This window comes from Anopheles marshallii, chromosome 2 (genome assembly GCF_943734725.1).
Source record: "Anopheles marshallii chromosome 2, idAnoMarsDA_429_01, whole genome shotgun sequence".
Classification (NCBI taxonomy): Eukaryota; Metazoa; Arthropoda; class Insecta; order Diptera; family Culicidae; genus Anopheles; species Anopheles marshallii.
Genome location: NC_071326.1, coordinates 56,001,458 through 56,018,594, shown reverse-complemented (window position 1 = coordinate 56,018,594; position 17,137 = coordinate 56,001,458). Strand labels below are relative to the sequence as shown.

Sequence of the window (17,137 nt, the reverse complement as noted above, 5' to 3'; positions counted from 1 at the left end):
TTTGTACTATTCTTTTGGAGGAAATGACAGATCTATCGAATAATGCAGACATGCTTCCTGAAGCACAAACATTAACAAATAATGGAGGCATAAAGGAGAGGCTTGATGTTTACCGCAGTAGCGACATAGTTTCAAAAGCAATGTTACCGAATCCCTGAATGAAAAAGATAGGATTCCAAAATAACTTATCAAGTTACCAAGAAGCTTATGATAATATTATAATAGATCTCATTCCACTGCAAGCTCCTATCATTAATGTCACATCTTTTGAAATACAAAAAAAAAACAAAGAAAGATACAGATTCATTTTACAAGCAACTATTTTCTACCAATACAAATCAGCAAAACAAAACTCCAAAACAGTTAGCGACACATGAATTAGAAATGTATCTTAATTTAAACAACATGTCTCAGGATTCGCTTCAATGGTGGAAACAAAATCATGTTAAATTTCCATCGTTATTTTCGCTAGCAAGTAAAATTTTATGCATACCTGGTACATTGGTCCCGTTTGAAAGATTATTTTCTAAAGCAGGTCAAATGTATAACCAGAAACGCTCTTGATTGTTGCCAAAAAAATGAAGGAAATATTGTTCGTTTAGCATATATAACGATTTATAAAATCTTTTTTCTAAAATTATATGCATAGTTGTCATTAGAATAATTAAGTATTCTATAGACCTATATTGAAGTTTGTTTATAATTTTTTACTATGAAGTTTTTAATTGTTATTCAGAATTTATAAATTTGTGACTAGTTGTTAAATATTTGTTTGTTAGAAATTATTATTCATGAATCATGTTATTTGAATTACTTTCTTCGAATTATTATGCGATATGTGAAAATAAGTTCTATGTTTTACGAATTATGGAAATAAAATAAGCATTAATACGTTACACAACTGCCACAAATATCGTTGTTGACACGATTTGCTAACCACGCGATTTATGAAAACAACCGAGATATCAGTTGATGAAAACAACGTCTTATCGAGCGAAACAGTTGTCACCTAGTGTTGTTGATAGCGAATTTGTTTAGAGGGCCGCACACTAGGTGACGCTAGAAGCAGAATTAGGTTCGACAAAAGGGTCATCGATCGACGCTCGGCTGTCGATTAGGTTCGAAAAAGCCCATCTCCCAGCTCCCCCCTACACGAATATGCAAAAAAGAGTACCAAGAATTCATGTGTTACGACAATCAGAGGGAACAAATAAAAAAAGACTTCATATCGCGCTGGGCATGCAAAGTCTGACACTTCGATTTACTAGGAATTTTCGTCTGCTATGGACAAATTTTGGTTAGGTACAAACTAAAATATACCACTGCTTTTAGTAGAGGATTGATGAGCATCAAAACAAGCTTGTTTGAAAATGCCAAAGCAAACATCTGTTGAAGTTAGAAAAATTGTGGTTTTCAATATAACACAGGGAAAAAGTGTTAGAGAAATCAGTGAAATCACTAATCAAACAGGAACAGGAATATATCAAACGATATAAAACAGACGGTAGAATTGAAAACAAGAAGAATAGAAACGAGTTAAAACGAATAATTAATGATAGAGATGGACGACACATTCTGCCACAAATTCGTTCCAATCCTTTTTTGACCTCTGCTGAGCTGAAAGACAATCTTAAAGATATCCGGGGTGTTGATATAGATGCTTCTACAGTTAGCCGTTATCTGAGAAAACACAATTTGCTCGATAGAGTTGCAATATTTTTATTGCAGTTATATCGGAAAAAAATAGAGTGCTTCGGCTCGAGTTTGCCAAAAAGCATATCGATAAAGATATAGAGTTTTGGACGAAGGCAGATTGTTTTCATAGTACGCATAATTTGTCATGTAATTATATGTGTTGTGATTGTTTTTAACAGATTTTGTTCACGGACGAGACAAAAATTAACCTTTTTGGATATGATGGCCGCCGTTACGTGTGGAGAAAACCTGGTGAAGAGTATAGTGGAAAGTTCACTATCAAAACAGTTAAACATGGGGGAGGTTCCATCATGTTATGGGGTTGTATAGCAGCGCAAGGTGTTGGAAAAATGCATGTCATACGTGGAAATATAGATGCTAAGTACTACATTAACTTATTGAAGGAACATGTTTCCAATTGCTGAACAGTTGGGTATAGCAAACAATTATGCATTCTACCAGGACAACGACCCGAAGCATAAGGCATGGATGACACAAATGTGGTTGCTATACAACTGCCCAACCGTATTAGCTACTCCCCCAACTACTAGCTACTCTCCCCAGTCACCAGACTTGAATATTATCGAGCATATTTGGTACCAATTAAAAAAATGTTGCTAAACGAAAACCTTCCAATTCAAGATTATTGGAATCAATGGTAAGCGAGAAATGGCAAAAATTAGATGCAAACTTATGTTTAAAATTAGCCCAAAGCATGCCAAAAGATCGCAGACTGTAATAGATGCTAACGGCAATGCTACTAAATATTAATAAACCTATATTGAAGTTATTTCATTCAAGGTGTCCGACTTTGAATGCCCAGGGCGATATAAAGTCTTTTTTCGTTTGTTTCCTGTGATTGTCGTAACACATGCATTGTTGGTATTTTTTTTTCGCATATTCGTGTAGGGGGGAGCTGGGAGAAGCCCACTGCACAGTTTTCGCGACGATTGGTAATTCTGGGAAACTTCTACATGCATCGCAAAATGTAAAAAGTGACTGAGTTTCAAGTGTCCGATTGTGAGTACTCAGTACTGTATTTCGAAACGTTTACAGGAGTCATTGGCCCTTACATTCCGGAACCATACAGATTTTCACTGTTCAAGGAACAACACCATATCTCTCACCCCGGAATCAGAGCGACCAAAAAGCTCATTTCATCAAAATATTTTTGGTCTAGTATGAACAAATACATAAACAATTGGACTAAAGCTTGCGCTAATTGAAAGAAAGCTAAAATCAACAGGCACACTCACACAGCTTTGTCTCAGTTTGACATTCCATCGGGTAGATTCGATCATATACATATCGATATAGAAGGACCACTTCCTCTCTCGGACAATGGGGTAGATCACGCTCTAAGCCAGTTTTTTGTATGCGTCGCCATACAAATGGCAAGCCAAGTTAAGCCTAGGAAAGAAGGATTAGATTGGTTTCTCAATGAAAGTACCCAAGTACCCAAAACCCAAACTCGACAAATGTCAAAACAAAGAATTTTGCTAGCTGGTCTGAGCCAGGTTAGGCCAAGTTTCCCGTGTGCAAAAAAGGCAAACAATTTTTTTTTTTACGAAAACAACTTAAAAAAGATTATTTTAATAATCAGACTTGTATATTATTTCATTGCATTGAAATTAAAATTAAATTACTAAGCTTAAATCGATTTTCCTCAAATTGTAGTTTACAAAAATGATCCCTTGTGTCATTCTTTATGTCAAAATGCTATGTCCTTTACGAATCTGTACAGAATGATACAGCCCGGTACCTGGATTATTTGGCAGATACAGGCTTAAAGCTTAAGCTTTCTAACTTTTGGGATGATCTACCCCATTGATGTCTTTTTATATGGGGAAAAGTTATCAATCACCAACAATTTTCGATACCTTGGTGTTTGGTTCAATTCCAGGCTAAACTGGAGCATGCATATCACCCAGCTGTTTAAAAATTGTACAAAAAGAATCGACTTTCTAAGGACAGTCACAGGGTTTTGGTGGGGCGCTGGGTGTGCGCCAGATGTCCTGTGTCTGTATTTCATATTTCATATTTCAGATGTCCTGTGTCTGTATAAGACTACGGTACTCTCCGTATTGGAAAATGGAAGCATATGCTTCCATTGGGCATCCAATACGCAGCTCCTTAAGTTGGAAAGATTACAGTATCGTAGTCTTAGAATCGCACTAGGGAGCATGAAATCTACTCACAATATGTCCCTGAAAGTGATGGCCGGAGTGATGCCGCTGAGATTACGTTTTGAAATGCTGTCGCTTCGCCTTCTAGTTCGTTCTTCAGTATCAAACCCTTGATCACAGAAAATTTTAAAGCGCGTATAGAGACAGATTCTAAGAGCAAATTCATTAAAAATTATAATGATTTTGTTGCTCTACAAGTCAATCCTAGCGCCCCACAAGCAGTAAACCGTGCTGCCCTTCCTGAGTGCTACAGTTCCATTGTTAGTACAGACTCCTCGTTGCGTGAGGTGATCAAGATCTTTCCTCATGATCTTCGTCCGAGAGTCGAACCAGTCATTTTTGTGAACAAGTACGGCCATATTGACAAAATGAACCAGATTTACACTGATGGTTCATCCTCTGAGAAGGGCATTGGCTTGGGTGTGTATAGTGAGAACACCGAAGCCTTCTTCAAACTGAGGCAGCCATCATCATGTTCCGTGTTCACGGTGGAGCTTGCCGCAATTTTTTGCGCACTATTGTTAATAGCAGCGAGTCCCCCGGATCAGTACTTCATATTTACAGATAGCCTTAGTGCTATTGAAGCACTGAAAACTCCAAGGGCTGTTAAGAGCCAAGACTATTTTGTAGTAAAAATTGTTGAATTGCTCGGCTCAATGTTTAACAAGGCGTTCATAATATCGCTAATGTGGGTCCCTTCTCACTGTGGAATTTTCGGCAATGAGAAGGCAGATTCACTGGCCAAAACAGGCGTCAGAGAAGGCATTTTTTACGACCGATCCGTCTCTTTCCACGAATTCTTACGCACTCCACAGCAACTTTTCCTGTCTCGTTGGCAGAGCATGTGGGAGGCGGATGAACTCGGGGGATTCCTTTTCTCGGTCTCTCCGCAAGTGTCCCTGCGGCCTTGGTTCGGTGGGCTCCCTGTAGATCATGCGCTCATTCGGATGATGTCCCGACTCATGTCGAATCATTTCGCATTGGATGCACATCTACAGCGTATCAATCTGGCAGAGACAAAAGTGTGTGGCTGTGGGGTCGGATTCCGTGATATGGACCATCTTTTATGGTACTGCGTGGAATTCGAAACCGCCAGACCTTCCTTGATAAGAGCAGTCCATCCAGCATCCAGCGGTAGAATCCCGGATACACCGATACGAGATGTTTTGGTTGGCAGGGATGTAAAATACATGACTCTGATCTTTCTGAAATGCGACGACTGAAATGGCGTGTGAGTGAAGCGTTCACCCTCAGCGACCACAGAGTGATACGATACACGATTACCAAAGAAAGCGGACTGGTGTCGGTAACATCGTCCCCGAAAGGAACACTAAGGTAGAAAACCAAGTTTTCTGACGAGGAGATGTTTGAAAGGCATTGGAGTTTGGAGGGTTTGGGGACGTCCACAACGTACCAGAGTTGGTGACAATTCTGTCAGGAGCCTGCTATGCCAGCATGCCGCATGACATCGGATCGAGTGCATTGCTGTGCGTCGCAAGTTACAGCGCGAAATGTGTCCATCTTACAGGTATATTAAAGTCAGATCTGATTTGAAGCGAGAAAAAAGGGACAGCAAAAGGAGATGCTTTGGGGAGCTCTGCGATGAAATCGCCCGAAAGCCCTGGGGATTTGCCTACAGGACGGTGATGCAGAAAGTGAAATCTCGTCACGAACCCGTTGAGCGATGTCAAAAGTTGAGGCTCAAAAAGATCATAGAGGGTCTGTTCCCTACTCATTATCCACCAGAGCTGAGCCTTCTCGGTACTACAGAAACGGAGCCTGACCCAATAACAGAAGATGAGATCTTGAGGATTGCCAATCGCCCTAAACTTGGGAAAGCGCCTAGTCCAGATGGTATCCCAAATGAAACAGTGCAAGCAGCAATGAAAGCATACCCGGCAGTGTTCCAAAACATACTCCAAGATGCGCTCACATCGGGTCATCTTCCGCCAATGTGGAAGCGGCAGAAGCTAGTTCTGATACCGAAGCCAGTTAACCGGGCGACCCATCAGCTCTACGGCCCTTGGGGCTCACTGACTCCCTTGAAAAGGTACAGGAAATGCCAATTCTGGATAGACTGACAGTACACACGGAAGGTCCACACGGCCTTTCGAATCAACAGTTTGGCTTCCGGAAGAAGCGTTCAACTGTCGACGCGATAGTAGTCATTTTAAACAAAGGCTATTGCTGCGTTCCAACGGAAAAGGTGTGGAGCTCGCTACTGCGCGCTGATAACAATCGACGTCAGAAACGCCTTCCCCCGTATCCCCCGTACCCGTATGAAAGTTCCCCCGTATCTGTGCAGGCTAGTAAGGAGCTATCTCCACGGACGCGTACTACAATTCGACACGGAGGAAGGAGTCAAGTCAGCTAACATAACGGCAGGCGTTCCACAGGGATCAGTTCTTGGATCTACTCTGTGGAATGTCATGTATGACGGGGTACTGACGCTCACACTGCCTCTAGGAGCGGAACTCATTGGCTTCGCAGACGACATCGCCCTGACTGTAACTGGAGCGACAATCGAGGAAATCGAGATGCTAGCCACTGATGCAGTCAGTAGGGTTGATGGGTGGATGAGGGGGCTATGGACATATTCATTGATCCCCGATGTAGAAACGTGGCTACTAAGGGAACATGGTGAGGTGAACTTCTTCGTCACACAGTTTCTCTCCGGCCACGGTTGCTTCAGGAGTTATCTGCACAGATTCCGACATGCTTCTTCACCACGGTGTACACTATGTGTGAACGAAGATGACACATCCGGAACACGTCCTATTTCACTGTCCCAGATTCGACAGGAAGCGACAGGAACTAAACACTAAGTGCAGTGTGAGGGTGAACAAGTCGAACATAGTGCAGGTGATGATGCAGAGAGCTGACTTCTGGGAAGCGGTTTCGTCGGCGATGCGGTTGATCTTAACAAAACTCCAGCGGCAGTGGCGGCATGATCAACTGTTAGGCAGTGGTTGAGTGTGTGTGTGCGTCCAGTGTACAGTGATTTAATTTGCAGTGTTGTGCAGTGTACTAGAGTGTAAATGTTGCTAGCGCGTACCCAAAGCCAGATTGAGTGCCACAGCACTGACCCTTCCTTACAGGTGATTCCGCAAGGTGAATTCGTGGGAGGGTGCATTAGGGTCCAAGGAGAGTTTTTTGTGGTAAAAATCCCACAACTTTTAGAAGATTTGCAACTCCTTGTAAAATAAAAATAAAAAAAACACACACACACACACACACACACAAACGGTGCTAGCTTACATGAAAATTATTCTAATAGCTTGTTTCATGCATAGCATCAAATATTGTGGTATAAGCACCCGTCAACAAAGTGTTAAGAAAGAGTTTTTTTTCTAGGTATTTCAACATTTCGTGCTGGATACACCGGGATAAGGTGCCCTTTCATTGTTAGGAGAAGGAAATGTTACCAAAACGAATATGAATTGTACCTAAGATTAAATTACGTAAAAAAAACTTACCTCCTCCACTTACCTAGTCTCCTGGATCATCCATGCAATGTTTTGTGGAAGCTTTTCGCATATCATATCATACAAATAAACACTATACACTATACAGCACTTTATGTTCACAATAAATCGCTCATTTGTAGATACTTCTTACTGCTTGATTAACGCACTTTGATGCATAATGGAACCTATTTTCGTAGGAATCACTTTCACTTTATGTTCACAATAGAACACCCATTGTTCGATACGTTTCAATATTAATTACGTTGTTTCATTTGCAAAACGCTTAACTGCTTGTTTTCTTGGTCATTTACTCCTCTAAAAACGCGCACGTTTCTTATGAACGTACTTATAGGTAGAAATGAATACAATAGAAAGATTCGTATAACGTTGGATTCGTGCGGAACGCGATCACATTGGCCGGTTTTTTCAAGATTTGACAGCTGGAAATCAAGGTGAATGCAATATGATGTGAGGTGTTTGCTCTATGACTGCTACCCAATTACATTTTTGGTAAAAGATTTTTGTAGTCCCCCCTATAGGGTTTGAAGCTTGACTTAATATCTTTAATGAAAAAAACTTTTTTGAAACATAAATTTATTTAACTTTGCTAAATTTATTAGGAATATTCCCTTGCATAAATGTTTACTACATCTTTAGACAAATTATAATAAATATTTCATGCTTCACGGGAGTAAAATCTTTAAGCAGTAATGCTTTTGACTAATAATAAAATACATGTATTCATTTTTTTTTCTTAACTTACTTCCCTTAAATCACCGTTTAAAACCACCACTGCAACGAGAACCAAAAAATAAAAAAACTTTCATTTTTATTGTGTTTTTTCGTTCATGACTACGTTCAGCCCATAGTGGTATGTCAAATTTTTGTCCAGGGTAGCTTCAAACCCTATAGCGGGGGACCACAAAAATCTTTTGCCCAAATTTACAAATACCGCGTATCTTGGGGATTTTAAAAATCCACGTATCTCCGAATCCGCGTAAATCCAGAACCGCGTAACGAGGGTATTGGCTGTATTTTTTTTTTGTTGTAAAACTCACCAACAATCGAATAGTTTCGTCTGTAGAGTCCCATATTGTCGGTACATAATGTCGAACTTGTCGGAAATATGACAGCTGTCAGCCGCATGAAAAGAAAACGAAAATCAATTTAAAAAAAACAAAAGAAGTTTTGATTGCTTGTTCGTATCGTTTTTGCTTCACATCGGTTAGTCAGTAAGAAATTGTATTCGATAGCAATAAAAAACATTTGAAATTCACTTTTAATGCAAATATCGGTGAGCTGCAGCGCATGTAACTGTACAAATTGTATGGCCTAGGCCAACAGGCATTTCGTTGTTGCGTTAACGTAGTGTGTCTTTAAAAAGAGTACAAGGGTTCATGCCCTCTAAAGCATTTTCTCCTCCGTTCGTGTATGCTGTGTGTGAGAAAATTGGGTGAAACACTACATTGTTCGGGATAGCTAAACATTATTCCATTTTGGAGTTTGCACTTGGGCTCATTTCTAAGATCGTCAAATATCAACGCCAAGCTGGAACGAGAAAGGAAAGCTCAAACTAACAAAAGTAGTTCCTCAACCTTAGCGAGAGCCGTAAGTGGCACTGCGGAGGTAGTTGAGGCGTCGACGACAACGGATACGAGCGTAACGAACGTCGACAAAAAAAAGATGAACGGTTTAAGCTTCAGTGAGCTTTGTTGTTTGTTTTGTTGCCCTCCTTGTCCTGGGCGGATTGCATCGAAGTTGGCCTTTCTTCCGCCCGAAGCCAGCTACGATCTGAAACCGGAAGCTGACAGTACAAACAGCAAGTTTACCCTGACGCTACACGATAAGGCCGACTGGCAATACACTGACCGCGAGAAAGAATGTTTCGAAGTATTTTACGCACGGTCTTCTAGGGGCAACAGAATCGCCTGTTTATTCGTAAAATGCAGTGCTAACGCTCGGTGAGTATAATGTTTTGTAAAGCCTCTAAGATTAGAACAAGTTCTTCTATTGTACTACTAATTATTTATGTTAATATCTCTGTTTCCATCGAATCCAATTATAATTAATAGTCCTCCAGCCCTTCAACTTTCCTCAACCAGGAATTAAGAAATGTCTATTTCTTTTTGTTTAAGGTTTACACTCCTTTTTTCTCACGGCAATGCTGTCGATCTCGGGCAGATGACAACATTTTTCATCGGTTTAGGCCAACGGATTAACTGTAACATTTTTAGCTATGATTATTCCGGCTATGGGCAAAGCTCTGGAAAACCCACTGAGAAGAATCTTTATGCTGACATCGATGCAGCATGGCATGCTTTGCGAACGCGGTACGGCATCAGCCCAGAAAATATCATTCTTTACGGACAAAGCATCGGTACGGTTCCAACGGTAGATTTGGCCAGTCGGTATGAGGTCGGTGCGGTCATTTTGCATTCGCCACTGATGTCAGGTATGCGTGTAGCTTTTCCGGCAACGAAGCGTACATGGTTTTTCGACGCTTTTCCAAGGTACATAACACAAGCACAGAGTATACACAATGTCATTATAACTACTGTGCTATACTATATTTATCTTTCCGATTCTCCACAGTATTGACAAAGTTCCAAAGGTCACTTCCCCAGTATTGGTAATACATGGCACCGAAGATGAAGTGATCGATTTTTCTCACGGCATGACAATCTATGAAAAGTGTCCCCGAGCTGTAGAACCGCTTTGGGTCGAAGGAGCCGGCCACAATGATGTAGAAATGTATAGCCAATATTTGGAGCGGCTGAAGCAATTCGTGTCGGTTGAGTTGGTTAACTGACAAAAGGAGAACAAACGCTCCAGCGGCATTGGCAGTGGCAAGCGTACCAAAGGTGATGGTGACGGTCAAAAGAATGCAGTGAATGATGAGGATGATAAGGAAGAAGATGAGGATGAAGATTTAAATACAGGTATGTGTTGTCGGTGGGAAGAAGGTTGTAAGTAATGAAAATACAATACCATACGAACATATCGTTGTGGATTCTCTTTGCAGATGATGAAATATTAAATGCATCAATTACACTAAGCTCAAATTCTACCAATGATGCATCGGCAATAGAAAAGCTGCTCTAGCATCAGGAGCCCGGTGGAGGGAGTGGATTTGATATTGCCTCATCCGTCCCGATACCGCCTGCAGTCAGTTTATCGCTCGCACGTTCCGAAGGTGACGGTAGAGATACTGCGGAAGAACAGCAACCACCGCCATCTAGTCCTCTGGATTCTGTCAGTGGTCAGCTAAAAGATAACCAGATGCAAAACAGTGCCGACAATGCAAACGTCTTAGGAAGCGCGAAAGCTGCTGTACACATAAATGGTGTGGCGGTGGATCATTTTCATCAGAATTCGGACGTAGATGAGGATCGACGATCTCAATGCCAGAATAACGACATACAGGGGTTCATTTCGTATTCCTCTGATAGCAGCATGATTGAGCTAAATCTAAAGTTTCGCAAATGCGCCTGCAACGAGAACATCATCAACATCTCCAAAGAAAACTTACAACAGATGCAACGAACCAGTCCAACAGGTGCAGCGGAATCAACCAATGCCGATAGTAGTACTGTCGGTACCGCGATTGTTGGTCCGGGCAGCGGAGTTTTTAGGAAAGAAGGTAAAAGTAAAAAAATGCTAGCCATTAATAAGGGCAATTTGAATAGGTTAATGTGTAAATTGAACGATTCCACGGACAGCCCATCCTCATCTTGTACAAAGTGTAGATTATCATTAGACGTCAAGCATATTTTAAAGCAGCTCGTTAACATAAAGACGAAAAAGGACACAGTTGAGTGTGACGGCATCGGTTGCTCTCGTTCGCCTGGAGCAGATGATTCTTGTTCTCGCCGTTCAGCACTTCCGCTCACAATCGACGATTCCATGATGGGGCTGCGTGCTGATGATTCGTTGATCGGAAGCTCGGCCTCTCCGCTCCCTTCGCCGAACTCCCCTGTGCCAGTAATAGGTCCACTCGAACGGCGCCATAGTGAAACAGTTGAACGACGCTCGATCGGAATCCAGCATGCCTCGAGACACCATCGCAAAAAAACTCCATTATTGCGTACGCACGGGAAAAGTATACCGCAGGCAGAGGAAATCATCATAATTTCCGATGAATTCAGAAGACAATCGCTGCGTGATCAACAGTCAATCCGGGTGCAGAAAAGTCCGAAGAAAATTTCCAAATCGATGGAAAGCATTGACAAACGCCATCCACTGTCACTTTCTCTTCGGCCAGTGGCAATAAGAAGCTTTCAACTGCCTAGTACCGTACACGGTTTAGATCCAGCCGATGAGATGCTAACAATAGTGGTCAATACGACTGAAACCAGGGAAAGCAGCACTTCGAAATCAATATCAAAATCTGTCGATGATATGTCGCTCGGGCCCTCAGGAAAAGGTGATGAGCTGTCCGCCCATCCCAAATCTTCCGAACCTGCTAGCGACGATGTGGAACTGATATTTATTTCGGACGAGTTTGTCAAGCGAAAGTCCAAATCTAGTTCGGACGTTATCATCGTCCAAAATGCGGCTGATCGTAGACGCGAAAGTAGCAGACGCAAGAAACCGACCAAAACTCTATCAGTGGCTGGTGTAGAAGGTCACAGCACCGAACAGAAAAGGCTTACCAACGCTGGTCGACCCGTTAGCACCGAAGGACGGATTGTAAAATCCGCAACCATACCGGTGGCAGCGTCACCTGGTACAAAAGCGAAAAATGTCCGTCGCAAAACAACAATCTCCAACTCGAATAGTTTTCTCACGTATGAGGAACCGTTCTCGCCAGAGACGCTTGAAAATAAAGACATTGGACAGCTGTTTGCCGAGGCATCGATCGAATAAGCTTGAAAGACGTGGCGCAATATAAGAATCTTTAATATTTCCACTTCCTTAGAGTGCAACGCATTAAGTGCATTAAAATGTGTATAGTTTACGTACGATGGAGTAGATCGATTAAGTTTGTTAAACATGTCTGTGAATCTTCCATTTATATGTGTTCGATGTCATTGCTCAAATTTCAAATGAGATGTGCAAGCAATTATAACTGTTGTTGTTTAGTTGAGTTGAGCCAATCGCACAGAATATGCAAATTGTTTATATTTTACAATTTATATAAAAAAAACATCTATCGTAATACTCGTCTCGTGACTGCAACAAATTTGGTTCATTTTTTCATAAACTTGTTTGGGATACTGTCTAAAATCTTATTCAACTCTCAGGTTGCGATGCTAATAGGCAAACAATATGTTAATGATAATAGTGCAATTCATGGAACACTATATGCTATCACTACATTGATTTTTTAACAAAATACGCATATATGTACACATACTGAGCATATTCTATAATTTATTACACAACACAATCAATCCATTAATCCAGTGGTATGGGACTGATAGTATCGACTGAATATGAAAGAGTCACATTTTGCAACTTACTTGTCTCATGTATAGTAAATTGATATAAGAAGTAAACTAAGCATTCGAAAAACAATATTATACAGCAATAAGCGGAATGTTTTCACAAACATGAACTATGATACGAACAGTGTCATAGCACATGGCAGAGGAAGAAATAATCAATCCAAAACTTACGTACCATCCACGCACACAGCTTCGTACACACTAATTCGTACATTTTCTACGCACATGGCGGATTTACTAAATTCTAAAAATGTTAACTGAATGTACACAAAATCGATTTGTAAGCTGCACCCGCTACTCTTTCACGTAGCCTGACACGGATATTCTTTTTCAAATCCTTATTTTCAGATCTGATATGAATCGCATGCACACCAAAAACCGTCCTTCCATTGTTTGTTGCATTTGTGAACATTTCCTGCGCTCAAATGCTGTTACAGCACTGAAAAGATTGTCGGCAACAGCATGCAATTTATAATGTCGAACTTTTATTGAATTTCATCTAAATCGAAGATAATTAAGGCCAGCTAGGGTATAATGGAGAACCTTTACTTCGTTCGGAATAAGCGGTATCTGCGTGATATCCAAAGATTTTTTTGCTAAGGACTATGTACAACAGTTACACTGCAAGTAGAGAAGGCATAAAAGCAAATGTATTAGTATTATGTGATTTTTGTTGTTGTTGTAATAATCAAATTTTTCCCGCAGTTGTGCTGTACTGTTACAGTAGCTTTTTTTTATTTCCTTCTATATTTTATCTTTGTTTCTACATACTAATTGGCATACTATAAAGCGAGCATTAGAAACACAAAAAAACAGAAAAACAAAGTAAAACAAAAGAATAATGTTATCATCAGACAGACGACTAAGTTGTATTACGCAAATATACACCCGGAGATCACATTATCTGTAGATAGTACATAGTGTAACTCTGTTAAGATAAACGACGAGTTTACCAGCTGCATTGTATACCTTCGTACAGATCACTATTTTAATATTATCCATTCCCTCCGAGCAACTTCCACTTCGTGTCGGGTTTACCAACTTTGCACAGGATTCCGCAATACACATGATTACTTTAAAAATGTTAGCTTTATGATTTACTGAGCATAATTTCTACTATCTCTGTTTCACATAATTAGGGCAAAAGCTTAAGTTAAAACGTCATTTATTATCAAAAGACTTCCTGTATAGTAAATCTTACATATGTCACAGGTTAGGCATTGTCTAAGCTATCCGCGAACAATAGCTAATGGCGAAGAAGGCACCCAAAGACTAACGACGGCTCAACAAACTGAGACAAATACTTTCGTTTTAATGTGTTTATGGATAAACTATTCGACATCGATAACTATTGTGATAAATATAAGTTCATTCGTACACAATACAACTAACATTTGTTTGCAGCAATATTTAGGTCTGTGTGTGTCTGTATTGTTAGCTAGAGAGATAAAACATGTTTTTTTATAGTTTGGCCGATTACTTTGATGATTTATACAGTTTACATGCAAATGTTGGGTTTTGCACAATGTGTTCCATTAATGCGTTTGATATGCTGTAAAACTATTGTTATAGAATTGTCAACTACGAAAATACAACCCAAACGAGGGTTGAAGTAATAAAACAGAACAAGAGATTTATAGATACGACATACGAACAAACATGCGTAAAGTGGAGACATGTCTGTTAGATATTTGTTTGAATTCGAATCATATCGAACTGGATCGGGTAATGAAGAATTGGATATAATAGATAAATATAACGATTGGCTCTTTTGCCGTGGTGGTTTTTACGATCTAGTTTGAAATGGTTGTGGATTTATTTGGCCAGTATATGCTTCATTGGCCCATAGTGACAGTCGTGCACAAGATTAAACCTCGAAATCAGCTGATCTCTTGCCCTCTTGACGCTATTGTCAAATCGAGCCCACCAGTGATCCACCGTGTCCGTATGATAATCCAATAGTGATTGCCGAAAGTACTGTGCACATATTAGTACCAGTACGGGAAGTCTGCTTGAAAAAGTGTGTTTCTGAGTAGTGCATTCAAAAATACGCTTGGTAAACTATAATCTATCGGCGAAATGGTAAGTTGTTTTTTTTATTTGATCAAGATACTGTACAATAAAGCTAATCGTTTTGTCTTTAACATGCTCCCTGTGTCTACAATTGAACGTTGCGTAGAATGAGCAGCAAAAACGCTACTGTGTGATTGGCGCTGGAAGTTCGGGTGTTTGCGCGGCTAAAACGATTTTAGATACGGGAGGCTACGTAACTATATACGAGCGATCCGACCAAATCGGTGGCACATGGGTGTACACGGACGAAGTCGGAACCGATCGTTATGGACTACCAATGCATTCCAGCATGTACGAAACCCTTAAAACAAATCTACCGAAGGAAGTAATGGGTTTTCCAGGCTTCGAAATGTCTAGTCAAGATGCGTCATATGTTCGCTGGGACGAGGTGCTGCAATTCATTCGAGACTATTCTGATCATTATGGTGTTACCAAATGGATCGCGTTTGAACATTTGGTCGAAGAGGTAAAACCAGCACCCCAATGTACCGATGGTTGGAATGTTACTGTACGACATTTGACTAGTGGGAAAATATCGACAGAAACGTTTGATTTCGTGTTGGTTTGCAATGGGCACTATCACACACCAATCGTTCCACCATATCCAGGCGCTGAGTGTTTCCAAGGCAAGCAGCTGCACAGTCACGACTATCGTAGGTCAGACATTTTCAAAGATCAGCTAGTGCTGGTAATTGGTGCTGGACCTAGTGGAACGGATTTAACATTGGAGGCAGCCAAGATGGCAAACACCGTATACTTCAGTCACCACGTACCAGAAAAGTTGAAGCAGCTAATCTTTCCTGCGAATGTGTTGCAAGTGCCGGACGTATTGCGGATCCTGAAGGATAGTGTTGAATTTGTGGATGGATCGCAGCATCCCGTAACGGTAATCTTCTACTGTACCGGTTACCGATACAGTTTTCCTTTTCTGCATTCTGACTGTGATATGCAGGTGGATGATAACTGGGTTCGACCGCTTTATAAACATGTGCTGAATATTAATCATCCCACGATGGCATTCATTGGGCTACCGTTTTATGTTTGCGCAACACGTATGTTCGAATTGCAGACTCGATTTTGTGTACAATTTTATAGTGGACGAATACCGATGCCCAGCAAGGAAGAAATGATGCTCGATCATGAGCAAGAAATGAACGAGCGGTGGAGTAATGGATTGAAGAAAAGGCAGGCTCATATGATGGGTGCGCAATATCAAGGACAGTACTATCAATCTCTGGCGGACCGTGCACGGATCGAATCTATACCAAAGGTCATGACGGATATGCATATTGATAGTTCAAGGCGAAAGAAGGAAGATTTACAACACTATCGCAACGATGTGTACCGCATTGTGGATAACAACACTTTTGTGAAGTGTGACATTTCTGAATTACATCAGAGGAGGGAGATAAAATTTAATGTAAAATAATCTGGAGCTATGTGTATATAAGGAGCAGCACTATTTGGAACATTATTCTAATTTTCTATTGAATTGGTGTACGGTCCTTTTTTAGGTGCACAGAATCTTTTCTTTCTTCCATTATATTTTTCCATTACATTGTATCCTTTGTGGTAATTGGTATGGAAAGTGCAATGAAACCATGATATCATATCCTCAATCGAGCGAAACATCCCGATATGCTTAAATACGATCATAACGAAGTTAAGAAGAATCATAACGACTGCCCCACGGTCATTCTATTAGAAATTGTTGTCTTCTAACACAGTATATGTACTGTATAAACCTTCAACAAATTGTCTATATACATCCATAAATCTGTATCTATAAGAAAATAGTAACACATCATAATGGAGTGGTCTGCTAAGTTCGTATCGCGAGCCACATGCGGCTGTTTGACACTTTCACAATGGGTCTTTGTCGAAGATGATCCATCCCATCCCAAAGCTTGCTAAAGTTTTACCAAATAATGTAGCTAAATTAGAATCTTATTGCTGCTTTATAAAAATATTCGAATAAATCCTAAATATTGTACAAATTGCCCTGAGAACATTGAGAACTTTGAATTTGTCGGTATCCGTTCCACTCGGTTGTCTCGGTTACTGATTTTGTGAACATCTTTACATGTACAGTATGATGTACTGTGATGTAAATCGCCGATGTCGCTGATGTCGCCGCCCAATATTGAATTTTAGTGCCAAATTTTATATTTTGACTCCTTTGAACTCATTCCATTTCCATCGAAAAGAGTGAGGCATGAATGATTAAGAAAGATATAATATTTAACAATAAATATAGTATGTTAAACAA

General features: G+C 40.5%; 3 protein-coding genes across 3 annotated transcripts; all 3 read left to right on the top strand.

The window, feature by feature from the left end:
* The first annotated feature begins 9,031 nt into the window (after nt 1-9,031).
* On the top strand, nt 9,032-10,157 carry LOC128707580 (alpha/beta hydrolase domain-containing protein 17B-like). The gene is made up of 3 exons (XM_053802537.1): nt 9,032-9,309; nt 9,484-9,858; nt 9,941-10,157. The coding sequence occupies exons 1-3, from the start codon at nt 9,032-9,034 to the stop codon at nt 10,155-10,157; spliced, it is 870 nt and encodes a 289-aa protein (XP_053658512.1).
* Nucleotides 10,158-10,627: 470 nt separating this feature from the next.
* On the top strand, nt 10,628-12,214 carry LOC128718191 (uncharacterized). Its single transcript, XM_053811861.1, has one exon. The coding sequence runs from the start codon at nt 10,628-10,630 to the stop codon at nt 12,212-12,214; it is 1,587 nt and encodes a 528-aa protein (XP_053667836.1).
* A 2,240-nt stretch (nt 12,215-14,454) lies between these two features.
* On the top strand, nt 14,455-16,297 carry LOC128718189 (senecionine N-oxygenase-like). Its single transcript, XM_053811860.1, has 2 exons — nt 14,455-14,520; nt 14,975-16,297. The coding sequence occupies exons 1-2, from the start codon at nt 14,455-14,457 to the stop codon at nt 16,295-16,297; spliced, it is 1,389 nt and encodes a 462-aa protein (XP_053667835.1).
* Nucleotides 16,298-17,137: the final 840 nt, after the last annotated feature.